The following is a 21,193-nucleotide window of genomic DNA, read 5'->3' as shown; positions in this document are numbered from 1 at the left end:
GAGTCAAGTCTCTTTCCTCTATGCCAGGCTCTGTGTACCATGATCTCTAATAACTGAGTGGGAGAGTGGTTTAACTCTCTGTCTTCAATGGGCAACCTAGCTGCAGTTTCTCTCCATGGCATTAAATGTTTCCCCCGCCCTCTATAATCCTTTGGGAACATGATGCTTGTCCACCAAGCCCAACCCTCTCACTTTACGAGCAGTATACCTAGCATGGTTCATTTTGTTCTGGTGACTTCTGTGTTCCCACCACGGAAAGAGAAAGATCATGTGAAGGATGCAAGGTGGGGGCTGTACCATCCTGAAGGTGCCTTTGCCCTGAGCATCCTCTTGCCAGCTGCCCACTTCTTCTTAGGAGGGGAACACCAAGGAGTAACAACATTCCAAGCAATACTAAGAAAACTGTTCCTGTGCAATGATTGTGCCAAAAAACCGGTCCTTTTAAGTGAGTTTGGCCTTTATTGTGCATGCAGGTTGAACGTCTTACTAGCATGTCTTCCCTTTATCACTGCCCTTTTTTTCCCAATTCAATGAATCACTGTCTGCCTTATGAACAGTTTGACTCATAGGTTTTGAATACCAATCACTGTCCAATTAACCATGTTACATCCCCAGCCCACTCCCCTCCCTCCACACTCTAACAGGTTCAGAGCTCTTCTCTGATATTAGATGTTTTTGTTTTTATCGTTAGCCTATTTGCTTTGCTTGCTTGCTTGGGCTTTGATGCTCTCAAAATTATTTTGAGACAAACAGTAATGCAAATGAATGTAATCCTCAATATATAATATAGTATCATGTTATGCAATGTTATCATGTACTGGCACGACCCTAACAAGTGCACGTCTTTATATGAATATCTGAGACTGGTACCTGTCTTAATGTGTGCACGTGTGTGTCATTGTTGCTATCCACATTAGTGACAATTTCCATATTTCTGTTCTGCCATTCTGGTTTACCTTTTTTGAGTACAAAGGGGAGTGTGTATGCGTTTCTGCCTCTCCTCTCCCACCTTTATTTCCAGATGTGCCTGTATGCGTTCCTTTGTTATAATGCCGTGGAGTGCCTCCATGTTATGCAGCTGCTGCCTCTGCCCTCTGCACTCACACCACTGTTCCTCCACTCTTTCCAGTCTTCATCAGTCACGTCAGATTCCTGCAGAAAATCAATGTGTTGCTGCCCGCTGATTTCCCATGATGCTTTGCCGTATGCACTGGAGAGGCGACATTTCCGGTCACGGCAGCTGCCTGAACTTCTTTCTGTTGCTTTAAGTATTTGTTGGAATTTCACAGGCTTCCCAGGCTCTCGTGAAAACACTCATTTGTGATTGCGCCAACCTGCTAATGGCGGATGCCGGGTCTGCAAATCCCACCTAGGTGTTGGGCGCTCGTTATAGTGCGGTGCGTGCCGCTAATAATGCATCTGTGAAAGTCAGCTGCGAGGGAGCCAAGTAATTATCCCACTGTAGCGCTCCCTGCTTCAGTGTCATCACAACTGGGGCTTCATTAAAAGTCCTGGCAGCAGAGTGCTGCCGAGCGCCTCCTGCCCGCGCCGTGGCGCCGAGGTAATTTGACTTCTTGAAACCGAGGAGCCCTGTGACGCCCCTCCTCGCAGCAGCAGCTGATCAACCCCCGAAGAACAAAAGGCTCATCTGAAGCTATTCGGCAGCTTCTGACAGCCTGAAAAAAAATCAAAGTGTCCACGTGGGGCACTGCGCCCAGCCCGCAGGAAGGCTTCATATCTAAAAGCGTTCCTTTGATCACTACTTAGTGATGGAGATGTTTCACTGAGCAAAGACCCACAACACCGCGAGTCACACATAGCTGTGACTCTTTGTGAGTGATGTCAGGCTGGACCTGGCTAGCCACCTCCTGCAATCCTGGCATGCACGTACGTACAGTACTCCTGGGACCGCATTTGTTCTTCAGTTCTGCTCCTACTCGACGCCCTATCAATGTAGCATCTGCCGTTCTGTGGTGCCCTCTTCTACTGCACCTCTGTACAGCATCTGCCATTCTGTTACGCCAAATCCCATTGCTCCCTCTCTATAACATCCAGTATGCTGTACTGTCCAAACCCTCATTCCTACCTACACAACATCTGTTATTCTATTCTGCCGCACCCTTGTACAAAATTTGACATTCTGTTCGTCCTTACTCATTACCCTACCATACAGCCTTGGCCATCATTTTCAGCAATGTTCACACCTCCACCTGTACAGCTTCTATTCTGCCAACTCCTATTACCTTCCTTGTAGAGCACCTGCCATTCTTTTCAGTCCATAACCACAGCCCCACCAGAGTATAGCGTCTTCCACTGTGACTTTCCTATCCCATGTAGGAAAGCTTTCTCCTTTCTGTTCTGCAAACACCCAATGCTCATCATATACAGCACTTGCCTATGTCTCCTGTTGAAACTCAGTTTTCCCAGTACAGCATCCGTCATTGTGTTTATCCCTCACCCACTGCTCTGTAGTACATATGCCATTCTGGTTTGTTCACACCCTCCTCCTCCTCTTCTTCTTCTTCTCTTTAAAGCATCAGCCCTTATGTCTGGCCCACTGCCACCCTGGCATTTTATTTTCTTCACACATACTCCACTCCTGTCATGTTATTTTACTTAGACTCACCACCCTCCTTATCTAACATGTGCTGTTCTGCTCTGCCAGGACCCACTAACTTTCTTGTTCTGCATCTAGCATTCTGCTCTGCCCTCAGTACATCATTCCCCATACATTTCTTCTTGCCCTACATTTCACCTTCCACATGTTTCTTTCCTACCATTTGGATTGTCCTCTGCTCACTGTGTGGTTAGAATCCGTATACACCACAAGTCTTTAATCTGGGGCAACTTCTCTCTGTCTTTTTTTTTTTTTTTGCTGATTCTTTAGGGTGGGAGTCCACTAGCTTCTTTGCCATGGTCAGCAGAACAGAGCCATAGATGGAAAGGCTACAGCCTGTGTTTACCACAGAACTATGGCAGAGCTGCCTCAGGGGTGAGGATCTGAAGATCCTCCTGGGAATGTGTGCCACCTGGAGACATGACACATATAGACTTCCTGTGCTTCTCTGGGCTAGTAGCACGCACGCACCATTGCGTCCGGGAGTCTCCAGAACACAACTGTAAACTTGCATGGCTTATTTGAGGTAGCTGCCCTACTCTGCTCGATGGCTTGGTCCTCATGCAGACACCCCAGCTTTGATGTTTGCATCACAGCATAGTCTGTCCAACTGAATAAACTCAGTTATCTTTGTTTCATTGCAGGCAAGTTCCTCTTTTAGAGGTGCATTAAATTCTAAGGCATGGGAGGAACATCCAAAAGTATGGGCCCAGTGTGGTGTGTGTAACCTGTGACAACTAGTAGTGTCATATCACGCACTTCAGTTTGTAAGAAAAGCACTGCAAGTGGCCGTGTGGATGATCTGTTTTGATCTGGGGGATTGTGGAGATTCAGCTTCCGAGTGCTGTCATAGGGGGCTGTATGGGCTTTGTCTCCTGCCTGTAGGGTTTGCGAATTTACAACGTTCTCCTCAGTCAGTGCAAGATGCAAGGTTTAAGGAAATGTGGAATCATAATTTTGACTGATGCTCTGGGTGGGCTTAGCCTCATCACAGTGGGACAGTCATTTCATGTGTTTCAGACATGGAAAGCTACCTGCTTCTGTTAACAGTTTGCTAATAACAACTGGCGGTGCTGCAGTAGCAGCAGCAGCAGCAGCTCAGCCAGCATCTCCTGGGAGGCCCGCGGAAGGGTTACGCTTTGCATTCGGTTTCCGAAGCGAGTGCACTTGAGCGCTGTGCCGCCAGAGCACTGTGCTGAGCGGCCTCCTCCACCGTGCAGCAGTTGTGATGTCGCAGACGTGTCTCCTGTGAGATCCCCTGGCTTCTGTGTTGCGATCGATGCACCGCATTCCCAGACAGCTGGTCTCTCAGCAGGGGCTGTGTATGCGGCTGGAAGCTGCGCGCGGCGGAGAGCAGGTAATGCTCTAATTTCCCCTGTGCAGATGCAGCCAGGAATATCTTAATCTATTATTGGTGTGCTGGCATGCGAGGGAGAGGGGATGCTGGTGGTGCAACCATGCAGAACCGCTCACTATGACTCTGCCTGAACCTGCGTTAGTGTAATCATTGTTATTTGTGGTGTGGAGAATGAGGGGCAGCCCAGCTGGGTGAAATGCAGGGGGACTTGTGGCAGCTGCATGGCCCAGTGAGCCTTGGAAAGCAATACACCAGCAAACAGAGAAGGCACTATAGAGCCTCCTGTTTAGGCTCAGAGTAACAGCTGCTGATAAAAGTTAGTGGGTTCCTTCAGGGATTACTTGATTTTCAGCCTTAGGGTGGGCTCCGTCAGTAGCATTTCTCAGTCTCCGGGTCTCCTGTGAATTGTACTGCCTTACATTGTAGGCCAGTGTTTTTTCCGCAGGCCGCACCTTCCCACGATGCAGGGCAGTTCAATGCAGCAGACGGCGCCTCATGCACTGTAGTCCATACTAACCTGTGTCACATGTCCAGCCTCAGTACATTACATTAGGCGAAGTCTGGAGAGTACAGTGCCCCCTTATTTCCCCTTGTAACAGGCTGTGGCTTCCTGAATAGCCAGGTTGTCCGCCATAGCAGACCTCTGGCTAACATTTCTGGGGTCTCAACGGCTGTTTGTCCGTCCATTGACAATTGCCTTGACCTGTAGGTCAGCAGGGCTGGTTTAGCAGCTGCCCAGGCTTGTCAGTCTGGATAAAGCACTTTGACAGGAGCAGCTCGCCTCTTAAATGCGGCAAACAGCAGTGCGATCGATGGCTCCCCGGTTGCTCTGTTTTGTATCAATACTTGCTCTGCTCATTACATCTTCAGCAGCGCCTCCCCTTGGACGCTAAATTATTCAGCCTTTGATGTGCTGGGAATATTTTAAGCTTTCCTCTTAGAAACTTTTGCTGGGGAAATAGAGAGCTTCCCAATGCTGAGGACGGCTTTATGAGGAGCGGCTGCCGTATGGAGTAGGAGAACGGTACTGTTCTACCCGTAGATCCCACAGGCATGTATGTATGTGTGTGTGTGTGTGTGTGTGGAAATTTAGCATCATGACAAGCCCAATGGTTAATGCAGCAGTAAGATTTTCTAACAAAAGAAAAATGTGTGGCCGTGTAGGCTGTGTGCCTACTAAAACAAGCCAACAAACTGAGGTCAGCCCACTGAAATTGGCTCTGGTGTTATAAAAAAAAAAAAAAAAAACTGATTAATTACTGGGGTCTGCCAGCTGTCAGCATCTGGTGTTACTACACATTAAAAGACCAGACAATTTGGGTCAAGACACCGAAGCAGGCAAAGTGTTGTATTAAGTGTCAGCTCACCAGAACAGACCTGTTAATATGGCTATGCTTATTTAGACAAGCCCATGTGTCGTCATCTGAAGGGACTGGTCGCTACTGTTTGCCTATTGAAGCAAGTCGTGTATAGATATTTGCCATCCAGTCACCAAAGCAAACCACACAGCTGGAGTGACCAGGATGTGCGTCAGCAATTTGGGACAACCCACGGAAGCCGAACTGCAGTCAGCCCACAAGACCTGGCGTGGTAACAGGGTTCTGCCTTCTAGTGCAGGCCATCTGTCAGCATCTTATGAATGTTCACATAAAGAAGTTGCACTACTGGGATGAGTCCACTGATGCAAGGGTATGTAACCTTTTTGGTCTCGACCCTCTTCAACATGCTTCTCTACTGGATGTAGCCCACTAATATGGATTGTTTCAGTAGTGGGTATCTGAGCACCTAAACAGACAGAGCAACTGGACTGTACTACAGCAAGGCAAGTCTTATCAAACCACTGAATCGGGCTACTAAATCTAGATATGCATCACGGGTTAGTCCATTGAAATAGGATGTGCTGAATGCAGCTCACTGAAGCTGACTGCATGTTGGCATTTGTTGCCACCTGCACAGCAGAGGCTATACAGTAAGAGCCTATGGAAGAATGTTTGTATCTTCTCAGTGTAAGAGGTCATGCTTGTAATTTGTGATGTCCTGCCTAAACACTGTTATGATCAGACCACTGACTGAGATTTATTAACATGTGTCTGCAAAAGCTTTGAGATGATCTTCTCTAGATCTTTCTTTGTAAGCTGGTCCTGTGTGCTTTTTGTTATGTAGCCATTGGATGTACCAGAGTGGGAGGGGTGATATATTTAGTGGAGAGATTGTTTGAAGTTACCTGGTTTGTAGCAGCCTTACCCATGGAGCTGCATGGATTACCAATCTGATTCCCTGCTAGTCTTTCTAAGTCGTCCAAAGCCTGTAATTGTAAAGTAGTTAAGCTTTATCGTTACATGGCCTGGGCAGTGGGCCCAGGAGCTTAGCTGCCTATTGTTCTTGCTTGTGAGTTAGATGGCCATTTTAAATTACAGGAAATGAAAAGTACTCCTTACTCAGTTCCCTTCAGCTGTGTTTACTTTGCCACCACTGGGTATATCAAGCCCAGTGGCCAATGGCTGTGTATGCTGGAAATGCAGGGTCAGTCAGCACACCCTAATAAAACTTTTAATTTCTCCTATTCTACATCTTCAGCAAACACTATTGTGTATAGTGCCTTTTTATTCACAGGTTCTTTACAAGTAAATCACCAGCTCTGTATGTATTTCTTTAATGTAACCATTGGCTGGTTAAAAGATTTGCCCTGGGCTAAATAATGAGTCATGGGCAAGCACTGAACTACTAAAATTACTACTACCACTTCAAACTCCTTAGCCACTAGAGGGCCACACTACCTGCCATCATGCTCATTTTGTGACCCCTGCTGTCACCCTTTTACCGCAGCAGTAATCAAATTGCCTTTTTTATCACCTGCCCAAATAGTACTACACACCTACAGATTCCTGTCTGTCAACTCTTAGCATTCCTTGCTTTTTTTCTCTCTCCTTTCTCTGTAACTCTTCTTTTTCTGCCTTCCCATTTGTTATAAAGACTCATGCCTCACTGCTACTGAGACTTTAATACCTCACTGACAGGGTTTGGGAGCAGTCAATACCTCCCCATCTCATTTGAGAAGATGGCCATCAAATGAAAACACTTTATGAAAAATTGCCTATAACTGAATTATTATTACGGACAATTGTACTGTATGTGGGCATTGAATTTTCAGGGGGTAATGGAAACTGACATTGATGCTTCAGAAGCACTGGGGAAGCTTTTCTGAATGTGCAGTAGTTAGTTATGTCAAGTCTTTGGTTGCCTATGTGACCTGAGCGCTCACTTTCCCTGCCAGTGCTACAACTAACAAAATATAGAAACAAGTATAAGGTACACTTGTTACCGGATGGCATGGCATCCTATTCAGGGTTGGTTACTGCCTTCCACATGAGGTTGATAGGATAGATTCCCGTTTCTCATGATCCAATAGCACAATTAGTTTCAATAAATGGATTGGTGCATTTGAAATTTGTAACTGTATTTAGATAAAAGCTTATGAAGGTAAATTATTTCTTTTTTCCAATAAAGATGCATGCAGATGTCCAGTTTAGTATGTTTTTTTACATCTTGCTATATTGGTCTCTGGTGGAAGGATGGATGAGAGACCAGGTACTGCTTCTGCTTTGGGTTGTTGAAATGTGCACTCTGTTATAGTTGTCATTGGCAGTGCTACAGTGGTTTTAGGTTCAAGGAGATGACCACCAATGAGTACAACAGGCAAACCTACAATTTTATACATCACCATCAAGTGCTGAACACATATAACACTATTGTGAAAGCCTAGTCAGGTGGTGTAACACACTTTGTAGTTTTGCAATGCATCTCCTTAGTCACTAAGCCACAAACTCCAGGAAAGAGGAATGCACTCCTGGGTAGATGTACTGGGATGTAAAATTGAAGCTTTCAAGGGGCAACCCACAAAGCTGGGCTATGAACTGGACATCAGCTGTAGTGTGGCTTTTGAAATATGGCCGTTGTGTTGAAAGAGATGAACGATGGCTCTGCCCACTGCTGTCGGCACTGGTCTGCAGCTGCAAAGCTCCTGGTGAGTCAGCCAGAGGATCAAACAGCCGGTAGTCAGGACAGCTGCCTGGCTTCTTTTCCCACTCTGACTTGCTGAGGCTTCTCCTGTTGGCGCACTCCCCTTTGAGCCTCAGCCTGCCACAGAGGTGGCTTACAATTTCGGCTCTTATTACAGACTCCCTAGTCCCTTCTTGTGACTTGATGAGATGCCGTCCATGAGTGCCATTAGCACTTGAACAGGCAAATTGGAAGTGCTGCAGTCTTTTGACCAGGATGCAGTCCTATATTGATCATGGGAGGATGTATTGCTTTTGGCCTGCCAGCCACTAAACAACCCACCCAAACCCCCATATTCTTTATTGAAATAATCCAGGCTTTGTTCAGCTCATGCTCTGCGTCCCTGGATGAATCAGACTGGACCACGAGGTGCGGCTTGCAGCGCATTCATCCCCTTCACTGCATGACGGCTGGACCAATCAAGAGGCTGATGGAGAGCCCTGTGGTTTACTCAAAGAAACCTCTGTGCAAACGGAAGGCGGGCTGTTGGCTAGACTGGCTGTAACCTACCCCCCCGACCCACCCCCCCCCCCCCCCACCAGAATCGCCTCCCCTACTGAGTTTGCTGGAATCTGATTGTAGCTGTGGAGGAGGGGTGGCACATAAGGACAAGGGCGCTCCTTCGTGAAGCTGGCAGGCCTGCAGGCGAGGGGTTCTGCATGTCTGACCTACTCTGCATATGTTTGTATCGAGGTGTCTGCATGCGTCACTTTATCAACACACAACTCTCATTTGTACTGTTGTGTTTGTCCACATGCGTGTTGCCGTAAGGCGTTTTAAGAATTTGTGTATTCGAGCACCCAACAGTGTAACTTAAATTTTAAACTTATGATTACTTTTAATGCCTAAAAAGTTTTGGTTTCACTTTCTTAAAATTTGTTGGTAACATAATACCTTTAGGTCCTGTCTATCAATCCATATTGTAAATAGACGTCTAGACGCATACTCTCCAATGGGAGTGGGAGTTGTACATTGTCAGGGTATTGGAATCGCCTGTGATTTTATAGGGTTTGTCGTTTATTTGTAATGGTTTTAAAGGTTGACATTTTGCTTCACTTCTTATTCCACATCCCATATCTGAAGCTCTGCTGTGGGTTGGCACCCTGCCCGGGATTGGTCCCTGCCTTGTGCCCTGTGTTGGCTGGGATTGGCTCCAGCAGACCCCCATGACCCTGTGTTCGGATTCAGTGGGTTGGAAAATGGATGGATGGATATCTGAAGCTGTTTGGTGGAGATGTGGTAGGATATGTAGGTCCTAACGAACGACTTCAGCTTGGTTAAATTTCAACTGAAACTGCTACACCTGCCCTACTCCATTGTGAGGATCTAAATATATTCAACACCTGCATTTTGGTTTGTTTGTGTAATTGTTTGTGTTTGCACATGCACACATGTGTCTGTGACTTTGTGAGCGTGTCACTATGTTGGATTTTATGTGTGAACGTGTGAGTGTAGTCCAACCCCCACCCCATCTTTTAGTGAGTGTGTTTGCCTGGTGATGTGTGAGTGCATGTGTTTGTATCCCCCTACGACTTTGTGCATCTCCACAGCTCTGAGCACCCTTCTGTACAAGTGTGTTTCTACCTAACTGCAGGTGTTTGTATGTCTATAAGTACCTTTGTAACCAAAACGTCATGTGTGCTTCTGACTCCTGTACCTTTTTGTTTGTAACTATGCACATCTTTTCTCTCTCTGACCAAATCGATATTTTTAGGTGTACAAACACGAGGACACTGTTGGAAAGTTGTTAAGTGTAGATTTAACACAAATATTAGGAGGTTTTGCTTCTAGCAAAGAATCAGAGACATGTGGAATAAACTGGCAAGCCAAGTGTGGTGGAGAGGAGGACTTTAGGGGCCCTTCAAATTCAGACAATCTAAGTGAGTAGGATGGATGAGCTTTTTGGCCCAAATGGCCTATTCTTGTCACAGTTGTTCTAATGTGTGTAAATCACTGGCTTTGTGACTCCTTTGCATGTCTGAGCACCACTGTTTGTGTTTATTTGTGTACGACCCCTTTGTGCGAGTATTTGTCTGACTATCTGTTTCATTGAGTGCTTAGTCTTGCAAGTGTGTTTCTAACCACAGGCATTTTTGTGTATATATTTGAATCCAAAAGTATTTACTTGTGTAACTAGTAAATTGTCAATGTCAATTTATTTAAAGATCACATTTAAAACAACGGCGGCACGCTGGCGCAGTGGTAGCGTTGCTGCCTCGCAGTAAGGAGACCCGGGTTCATTTCCTGGGTCCTCCCTGCGTGGAGTTTGCATGTTCACCCCGTGTCTGTGTGCGCCCTCGCCGGGGGTTCTGGTTTCCTCACACAGTCCAAAGACATGCAGGTTAGGTGGATTGGCGATTCTAAATTGGCCCTAGTGTGTGCTTGGTGTGTTAGTGTGTGTGTGTGTGTCCTGCGGTGGGTTGGCATCCTGCCCAGGATTGGTTCCTGCCTTGCACCTTGTGTTGGCTGGGATTGGCTCTAGCAGACCCCCCGTGACCCTGTGTTCGGATTCAGTGGGTTGGAAAATGGATGGATGGATGAATTTAAAACAACATCAGTAATGCTGTAGCCAAAGTGCTTTACAAGTATACAACAAACAAAAATAAATAAATAAATAGAATAAAATACAGTAAAACACAATACAAACCAGGAAGAAGACATCAACTTCACTGAAGGTCATGAAAAGCTAGAAAATAGAAATGCATCTTAAGTCTAGTGTTAAACAGTTCAATTGAAGGTGACTCCTTAATGTAATGAGGTAAAGAATGAGGTGCAGCAGCTGCAAAAGCCCTGTCCCCCTTAGTTTTGCACTTAGTACAAGGGACAACAACAGACAGCTGACCGGTAGATCCAAGCTCTCTGGATGGCTGGTGTAAAGCACACACTTCAGATAAATAAGTTGGAGCAGACCCATGTATTGATTTAAAAACCAACAGCAAAATTTTAAAATCAACTCTGAAACTAATGGCACCTAGTGTAAAGAGATACAGAATCAAACTTTTTTGCCCCAACCAAAAAATGGACAGCAGCATTCTGGACCAGCTGCACCCTGCATATCAGGGATTTGCATAAAGATCTTTTAGTTTGTACCCATGCACCTTTGCACATCTGTGTAAGCGCTTTGCTCAGTTTTTGTGCATCTTGGCCCATGCTTTAATTGTGTGTATCTGAGCACTGTTGCATGCATGTGTGTGTTTGTTTCCAACCCTGGTGGTGTATGCCTGATCTCCTGTGTCTTTGTTTCTGTGCTTGACTCTTCAAATGCGAGTGTGCTTATTTGTTTATGTATGTATTTGACCCAGACACATTTTTTTGTTCATCAAAGGGTCATTATTGTCCTGTGTACAGTGAAATGCTTACTTGTATGTACTAATCAACATGTATCATGTCACCATGAATAGCGATTAGATTAAGCTTACATTTAAAATATCAGCATTATAGCAGAGAATTCCAAAACGATTTTAATTAGCCGAATGAAATGAGATTGAAAAGGTCTCCACATCCACCATGCGTCTATGCTGGCTATTGAGGTAAAGTTCCGCTAATAAAAGGTGATCTTAACAATGCTCAATTTTAAAGGCCTCTACGTGTTTGTGCATCCAGCTCTAGTATCTGTTATTTTTGCACCTCTGTATAAATGGTTCATTTAATGCTGCATTTCAGCCCCTGTGTTTTTTGTTTGTCTGAGCATCATTGTATGTGTATGTGTGTTTCCAAGTCCACTTACTTTGTATGGGTGTATACCTGGCCACTTCTGTCTTTGTTTGTGTGCATGTGTCTCTCTGAGCACTTGCGTGTGGGAGTTTGTTTCTGTCTAACTGTAGTTATTTGTGTTTTGTTTCTCTGTTTAAGTATTAGATGCTTCTAATTTGATGTCTTTTAATTTGTGCCAACATACATCTGTGCATATCTATTATTGTGTCTTTTTTGTGTATCTGAGTTTCAGTGGGTGAGTGTGTGTGTGTGTTTCTCACCCCCTGATTCCTTTGTGCGTGTGTGCATCTGACCCCTATGCCTTTGTTCAGCTCAATAAAATCAATTTAGTGGACATTAGTGGCAACAAAACCATTTCACAGAGTATATACAGTATATTATTATGTAATTGCTCCAGATTTTTCATTAAAGGCCATAATAAACAAATATGTAGCGGGGGTACAATAACAGAGCGAAAAGCCATAAAGCACATGCAGCACCAGCCTGTCAGACTTGAATTCATGAAAATAAAGCAGCAGTAGCACCAGCCCCTTCCCTGCCTTGCTCATCATTTAAACATATCACATGCTATAAAGGACCTTTTCAATTACTGGTACAAGTTTAGGATTACAAGCCTGTCTTGACAGGAACCAACCCTGGACAGAGTGTCAATCCATTTCAGGGCACTGTAAGGGATATTTCAAATCATTTTTAAGTTAAGCCTCAAAGGAATAAGCAGCAGTTAACGTTTGTCAGTCCTGCAAAATGAACATCTTTTGATAGAAATTATCATAGACATAACTTTATTTGTGCCCAGTGGGAAATTTGGCTTCTTACAGATACTCTTTAAATAAAGATATACATAAATAGGTAGATAAGTAAATAAATAAATATACACACACTTTGGTCTGAGCACACACCAGAATGACCATAAAGCAAGAAAATTAAAAAAAGAAAAGTTCTAACTTGACTGTCAAAGTCCCAGTGAGGTATTATACAGTCGTATTGTTGTTGGTATAAAGAAACTCCAATAGTGTTTCTTGACCACTTCTGCTGAATGATTTGTTGGCTGAGAGTCCTCAGTGTTAGTGTGTCAGAGAGAGGATTGCAGCATTTTTCAGAATGGCACTTAGTTTTGTTTTAAATCTCTCCTTCGCTACGACCTCCAGGGGGTCCAGAGTGTGTCCCATAATTGAGCTTGCCCTTGTAATTAGCTTGATGATTCAGCGGGCTTCTCTTGAAGAGATGTTACCAGCCTAACACACTACAGCGTAGAAAATCCCACTGGCCATCACAGAGTTATGGAAGATGTGAAGGATGTCAGTACAAACATTATAGGAATGCAGCCTCCTAACAAAAAGAGCCTGCTGTGCCCTTTTCGTATATGGTTTCTCTGTGTTCCCGAGACCAGCCTAACCTGTCATTAATGTGAACCCCCAAGTACTTATAAGAGTGGACCGCTTCCACATGCATTCCTGAATAGTGACCAGACATAGAGACTGTTTGGCATGGTGAAAGTCGATAATGCAGTTCCTTGGTTTTGCTGATGTTAAGATGCAGTGAATTCTGTTTGCACCAAGAAGCAGACTTCTCCACCTGACTCCTCATCCACTTTATCAATACACCCCATTAATGCAGAATCATCTGAAAATTTCTGCAAGTCACTTAACCTGGTGTTATATTTGTATTCAGAGGTGTGCAGAGTGAAGAGAAAAGGAGACAGGGCTGTTCCTTGTGGTGCTCCATTGTTGCCCACTCAGTCTCTGAGTCTCATAAACTGCGATCTGCCAACAGATAGTCAGTTATCCAGGACACCACAGGCTCATCCACCTGCATATCTCTGAGTTTACCCCTTAACAGAAATGACTGGATGATACTGAAGGTACCTGAGAAATTAAGTAACATAACCCTCACAGTGCTGTCAGCTTTATCCAGGTGAGAATAAGGCTTGTGGAGCAGATAGACAGTTGGATCCTCCACTCCAGTCTTTGTCCCGTAGGCAAACTGCAGTGGGTTCAAGTTTTATTCCACAAGAGGCTCATATAGCCCAGGACCAGTCTCTCAAAGGTCTTCATGATGTGAGACGTAAGTGCCTCTGGTCTGTAGTCATTATGTGAAGAGGTGCCTGCCTTCTTTTGAACAGGTACGAATCAGGATATTTTCCCCAGTGGTGTCACTTTCTGAAGCCTTAGGGACAGACTGAACAGGTGACAGTGGATACCAAAAAGTTAAGAACTCGGACTGACTCCATCTGATCTCACAGTGTCTCCTGTGTGTAGCTTTCTCAGTTGTCTCCTTACTTGGCCCTCAATTATAGTCCGTCCACACTGATGGTCAAAGGTGGACTTGTCTCTGGCCATTCCAGTTAATATGTTACGAGATGTAGATGTTGATGTAGTAGGGATGGTATGGGGAGACTGGTCATTGGAAAACAGTGCTAGTTGGAGGGAAATCTATTAAAAAGTTAGTTCAGGGCATTAGCTTTGTCCACATCCACCTCTAGCACCTGAGCCCTAGATTGCTTGAGTCCAGTAATTATACCCAGTCCATTCCGGACATCCTTCATGTTATTCTAAGTGAGTTTGTTTTCTAGCTTTGTAACCATCCTTTCTACTCCACTTTTTTCTTTAGCAGACACTTCATGTCCTTCAGAGCCTCTTCGTCACTGGATTTGAATGCTCTCTTTTCCTAATTCAGGAGGCCTTATAGCTCCTTAGTAATCCAGGGTTTGTTGTTTATGCTGTGTCATAATAAATGACTCTTAGTATTCTCTTTGACATGCAGTTATGCACAGGACTGAATATCTTCATTGTACCTTAGCTCTGATTTGATTTCTTCCATCATTTTGAACATCTGTATGTGAAAGCCACAGGAACACTACAGGTGCACTCAAGGTTCATTTGTCATTGTGCTTCACCAGGAGAACCCCCGCCCCCCATACTGCCACAGGTTTAGGTAGTGGTGTTGAAGTGGCGCATTATCATGTACTTAAATATCCCTGGTGTACATTTTTCATTTACAACATGAATCAGAACAATATAGTGCACTGGGCTCCTTAGTCTTTCACCGTATACTTTAAAATATAATCATTCATACACAGTATTACATCATAAAAGATATAATTTACATAATTTTTAAAGTAATGATTTCTTCTTCATTAATTAATTAGTTAGCTAACTACTTGATCAGTCTTAGTAAATAGATATGGACAGGGATTCCCATTAAACTACAAATAAAAAGTATTTTACAAAATATTTCAATTAGTGAAAACCAGTAGGATTATGCCTGGGGTCCACGTTCAGTTCTGTGCAGTCCAGGTTTGACGTTGATTAGTACTGATTGATGATTGTACCTACTTTTGAAAAAAATTCCAGGGGAGGATTGTGCTGGAATTGTGCATGTTTTTATGCAGCTACTGTATGCTGAGTGGAGAATTCAAACCAGCAATGGATGCCATCATCAAAGACGCAACAGAAAGATTGTAAAATATAAGTAGATATTTAATTTCAAAAACCGATAATGAAAGAATATTCCATACACTCTAAAATAATCAAGCCACTAAGATTCTTAGAGAATAAATTTTAGAGTACCCACTGTATGACCAGCCAGACAATGACAAATAAAATCTCTGAAAGAGAAGAACTCATCTTTCATTCCATAGTGTGGACAGATAAATGTGGTGACTGTGAAGATGTTAATAGCCTGTCACTGGTTCCAGTTAGCTGTTGACCTCTCCAGTTGTCTTGATGAAGTTATTTTTTTTAACAGTAGCAGGAATGCAAGAATACAGAAATGAAATCCATGTGAAAATCTATATTAAACCTCCATCTGTTACATTATAACATGCAAAATCCATGCATGACACAATAGATATAAAGCTACATCCCATTTTTAGTTGTCATAAAGTTGTCTTGTTTTTAATAAGAAACCTCATTGGGCCACCATTCACTTTTCAATAGAGAAATTAACATTTTTAATTTGCTCCTAAATGTGAATCTGATATATTTTAGACAGAGGTTGATATATTTGTATCTAGTTAAAACTCCAGCTTTAAATGATGTGTTACTTAACCCAATTACTTTGCCTGATACTTGTTTCATCCCCTCTTTTTTTTCTCACTGTCCATTTCTGTTTACCCCATCTTCTCTCTATTGCTCTCTCTTCGGTTTCTCTTACTCTTGTTCCATCTCCCTCCCTTCCATGCAAGCATAAGTCTATGCCCAGCTTGAAAATGGCAAGGTCACTCCTGCAGCTTTGGAGGATGCAGTGCGAGCTGCCTTGGCCTAGTGGATCCTGTCTCCCATCCCTCCTCCCTTCCACTTCCCTTCTCCTGAGGTGCAAACAGACACATTTGCAGGTTAACTGGAACAGCTGGAGGCACATTATTAGCTCCCCGCTGCTGCTCCTGTTTGCTTTCAGTCCTGGCAAATAATTTACGGCCGCCTGTCCGCTGACGATGCTGCCGTCCTCTTAGGAGGAATGCTGAGCGGAAGGACTCTCCGTAAATTGGGCGCGCCTTTTTTCAGCAGGGGTATCAAAACTTGGCCTCTTTTTTTTGGTGGTGGTGAAGTTGTGTTTGTGTAATTCTAACTTTCTCACAGATATCTGTTCTGTGGTGAAGTGGTGATGTTGTTTAACTCTGTAAAGAGAAAGTCTAAAAGTATACTTGAAGTTTTTTGCACTGGTGGACTTCATATTTTTGTTTATGCTAACTCCAGTATTTGCCACACAAGTTTGGGAAAAAAAGGAATACTGTGATGGTCACCCTATCCCTTTACTTGAGCTGTACGTGGCAACACCCTTGCACCTATTATCATTTAGCTGTAATGAAAGGCTTCCAAAGCAGCTGGGCCATGTCATGCCCATTCCAGTGATAACACTGTTGTGGGCTCCTGTGCTTGGTCAGTGGCATTGCTGTGCTCTCTCTGTTGCTATGGTAACAAGCCTTCAGCCTGGCTTGGGGAGACTGGCTGCCTCCCTGGAGGGTTCTGTATTGTCCTGACTGCCAGCAGCAGGCACCTGAAATGTGTAGATCAGGCCTAATTGAGAAGATGCTGGGGTTAGCTGGTTCTTTGCCACTGGGGAAATAGAAGGAAGGGGCTGCCTAACTCCCCTAGGATTAATTACTTTCCAGTGTATTTTAACCACTGCAGGTTTTTTCTGTGAAATATTATGGATGACCAAAGTAAGAAACAAAAGCAGCGTGGGGATTCTTTTCTCTAAAACTATAGTAGCCCTGAACTCACCTATGAAGTGCATAACCCCAAGATGATGCAAGCATTCAAGTGCAATACTACCAGACAGTTTAAATATAGAATAAATCTCTGGGAAAAATATTTATTTACTCCATGTGCCATTCGGGGAATGATGTCTGTGATCAGTCAGTCTAAGGGATGGAAAAATCTGTCTGAGATGAACATGAAGGTCAATGTGCAGTTAGCTATGGGGAAAATTATCTCGATGGTCTCTTTCTTTGGTTTATTGTTTCAGCATCTCTTCTCCCATTTTTCTGTGTTTTCCTAAAAGTGTATAGAATGAGCATCATGTTTTAGCACATGCATCTCTCCTGGTTCTGTTTACTACTTAGCGCGTTGATGAACTCCTAGAAGTTCTGTGGCTCCATTCCTTGTCAACATGGTCTGAATGTGATGAAATCTTCACACAAAGTCTGTGGGAAAGCCACAGGAGCGGTGGCCTAAAATGCAAGTTAACTGCGTAAGGCTTATAACATGATTCTAGTTTTTTCAAAATATCTCTGTCTGTCTGTGTGTCTATCTATCTGCTGTATAGTGCCTGTCATATCTATCTGTCTGTATGTCTGTCTAGTCTTCCATATCAATCTATCTATGGTGTCTTTCATATCTATATAGTAAAGAAGCAGTCAGGCACCATGGTCTAGTTGTTAAAGCATTAGAATTTCAATAATAAAGTGGCTGGTTATGTCCCTGCTACATAATAAAGACTACATCTTTGAATGAATGAATGAATGACCAAGTGTAAGGCCAATCCTGAATGCACAAATATGCCAGTTTAAAGTCTCCATGTCATTGGATCCTGTAAGGAAATAAGTTAGAGGGGTTATCGGTTTGGGTTTTGGTTAGGTAATTTACAATCTCCCAAGTGGAGGAGTTCAAGTATCTCGGGGTCTTGTTCACGAGTGAGGGAAGAATGGAGCGTGAGATCGACAGGCGGATCGGTGCGGCATCCGCAGTAATGCGGGCGCTGCATCGGTCTGTCGTGGTGAAAAAGGAGCAGAGCCGCAAGGCGAAGCTCTCAATTTACCAGTCGATCTATGTTCCTACCCTCACCTATGGTCATGAGCTATGGTAGTGACCGAAAGAACGAGATCGCGAATACAAGCGGCTGAAGTGAGTTTCCTCCGCAGGGTGTCTGGGCTTTCCCTTAAAGATAGGTGAGAAGCTCAGTCATCCGGGAGGGGCTCAGAGTAGAGCCGCTGCTCCTCTGCATCGAGAGGAGTCAGATGAGGTGGCTCGGGCATCTGATCAGGATGCCTCCTGGACGCCTCCCTGGTGAGGTGTTCCAGGCACGTTTAACCGGGAGGAGGCCCCGGGGAAGACCCAGGACACGTTGAAGGGACTATGTCTCTCGACTGGCCTGGGAACGCCTTGGGATTCTCCCGGAAGAGCTAGAAGAAGTGGCCGGGGAGAGGGAAGTCTGGGCATCTCTGCTTAAGCTGCTGCCCCCGCGACCCGACCTCGGATAAGCGGGAGACAATGGGTGGATGGATGGATGGATGAATTTACAATCTCCAGTTAACGAAATCTCCATGTCTTTGGAGGTGTGGGATAAAAACCAGAGTAGCAGAGAAGACACATGGACAATAACTGGGCCTGGAATTTGAACCTAGGATGCTGGTTTTGCGATGTTGTCCCATTTAATTTTGTCAAGTTGGGCTCTTGTTGTATAACTGTGCGACATCACAGATCATTTTATCCAACGATGCTGTATGTTATTTTCATCATTAGATCTGTCTGTTATGTGCACTCACTGAGGAGACCATTGTAAAACACTGAACTCATTGTCATGTCCATGAAGCCTGTTTGAAATGACTGTTACTTTGTGACATGGTACATTATCGTGCTGGGAGTAGCCATTCAAAAGATGGGTAAATTGTGCCCATGAATGGTTGTATTTGGCTAACAACAATACTCAAACATGCCAATACTGTAGAGCAGGTCCAGCTTATAGTGTCCACGAACAGAACATGCTGAAAGATGTTTGTGTCCTTGTTTGAAGTCACCAGCATTCATCATTAAGTTTCTGTTGCTCTCTCAGCCAGGATTATCTCCCTGGGCAGTAATGTGGACGTATTCAGCCCCATTTCAATGTCTGGATCACACATTTAGTTTTAATTGTCCTGTGCTCACTTTTCACTGTTACTTATACATATAAATCTCTAGTCCCCTTCCTGCTTTTTCCACCATAATGAAATCCATACAGCATTAAAGTATCATCTTAGGATTTTAGCCAGTTGTCTGTTGTACCCAAAATGTCGCAGTACATGAACTCACCATAACTTACAATGAGATGCAACAGCTCATGCAACTTGTATCAAAATGATTGGGCATTTCTCATTACATGGAGTCCAGCCAGGTCTGAATGCTTTCCACCTTACTTTTGTCTCTGCCTCTTCCATCCTCGGACAATCTGGTAACTTTTATCCTTGCTCTAGATTTTCAGCCTTTCCTTCCTTGGGTGAGCAGCTCCTCTGATAGGGCATAACGGAGCTCTTTAGGTGGCAGTAATTGCAGTGCTGCCAGCTGAGTACAAGAATATTTACTCTATCGAACGTTACATTCCATGGAAGGCAACTCCTCTGTGTCCATTATGTTGGAATATGGTTTTCTTCCATGAAGGGTGAACAATCAGGGAATGACAGATGGTAATGACCAACTTCTAGTCAGGGAAGGGCCATGTATTAAGTACAAACAAATCAAAAAGTGATTTAAGTCTGTGTTTTCAAAAGTTTGTTTTTATCCATTGAAACTGTAATGCTGAGTTGGGCATGTTCAGAAATATACAACTCTGGAGAGCATTTTCAGAAGTCTCCCATTTTGTCACGGAAGTGTGGACAAAATGTGAAAATGGAGGCTATAATATCTGCATTTTTAAAACGAAAAAGTAGTAGTATGGACACAGCCTGAACTGCCTCATGAATTGGCTTCATATGCAGGATTATTGTGCCCAATGCTGCCAGGATAGCCACTTTTTGATGTTTATGGGTTACAGTATATGCAATTTACTTCTCATCTGTTTTCATTTTTTTTAATTTTCCGAAACGCACAGGCAATTTGGTATCTTTTACTGAGTTTTTTTGGGAATGTAAATGTAAACTATCTAAGTGCATATGCAAAACAAGTTTAGACAAATAATCCAGAACTGAGTAAAATCCTTTAAATGTCAAAATATTAAACATCGAAGGCCTGTCATGGGCTGCTTGAGAACAAAACCACATTATCTTGCTGCCCTCCATTGTCCTTTGTCGGTTTTAATGGGTAGACCATGTCCCTTTTGCTGTTTCTTGGCTTCCAGTAACTTGATATTGTCTGGATCTTTTGCAGAGGAGGGGATCAACCATGACTGTAAGCTGTGCAAGCAGACGTTTGACTCTCCGGCAAAGTTGCTGTGCCACCTGATTGAACACAGTTTTGAGGGCATGGGTGGGACCTTCAAGTGCCCAGTGTGTTTCACAGGTAGGGTGGGCTCTGTGCAGGGATGAGGGAGGGACTCTTTTGAAGTGGAAGGCAATATGTTGTGGCGAAGAAAATGGACTTGAAACCACAAGGCTGCCAGTTCAATCCCCACCTTTAGCTCACCGTGGCATCCCTTAAACTGCCTGTGCTTCAATTGTTAAAAAAAATGTTATAAGCAATGTTGATGAATAATATATTGTAACTCACCATTAATAAAGTTACAGACAGAATACAATAATTATAATAGTGTGAAAGGTCCAGAACTAAGCAGCTGCTTTTGTAACATTTGCATCTCTCACAGTCTTTGTCCAGGCCAACAAGCTGCAGCAGCACATCTTTGCAGTACACGGTCAAGAGGACAAAATCTACGACTGTGCCCAGTGTCCACAGAAGTTCTTCTTTCAGACTGAACTGCAGGTATGTGGTAAGCTAGTGGATGCTCTGGGGGCCTAAGCTTTCTGAAGCAGCCATTGATTTGTCTTGAGCCTCGCTACTCCTCTCACCCTTTCTTTAACTGGGACATTGCTACAGATTGTCGGGTCTTGGCTGCGCTCACTGAAATCTGGATGTCAGCACGGCGTCTCAGAGAAAGACAGTATGATGATTGGGATATTGCCCGGCCTCTGTGTAGCAGCGCATTAATACTGCAGAGACATGGCCGTAAATAAGTAATGGCTCTGTGTGAGGCGACTGCCGGAGCGCTTTGTCAGGCAGTGGAGATGCTTTGTCTCTGCCAGCTTCCCCCGCCTCCCT

General features: G+C 44.0%; 1 protein-coding gene across 1 annotated transcript in view; it reads left to right on the top strand.

Annotated features, from left to right (window-relative positions):
- Positions 1-21,193, top strand: part of znf423 (zinc finger protein 423) — a 149,281-nt gene that overhangs the window by 120,131 nt on the left and 7,957 nt on the right. The window contains 2 exon segments of the mRNA XM_028809262.2: positions 20,309-20,440; positions 20,742-20,857. Coding sequence (XP_028665095.2) covers positions 20,309-20,440; positions 20,742-20,857 — 248 coding nt within the window.

The sequence above is a fragment of the Erpetoichthys calabaricus genome, chromosome 9, assembly GCF_900747795.2.
Source record: "Erpetoichthys calabaricus chromosome 9, fErpCal1.3, whole genome shotgun sequence".
NCBI classification, from domain to species: Eukaryota; Metazoa; Chordata; class Cladistia; order Polypteriformes; family Polypteridae; genus Erpetoichthys; species Erpetoichthys calabaricus.
This window is presented reverse-complemented; position numbering and strand designations above follow the sequence as displayed.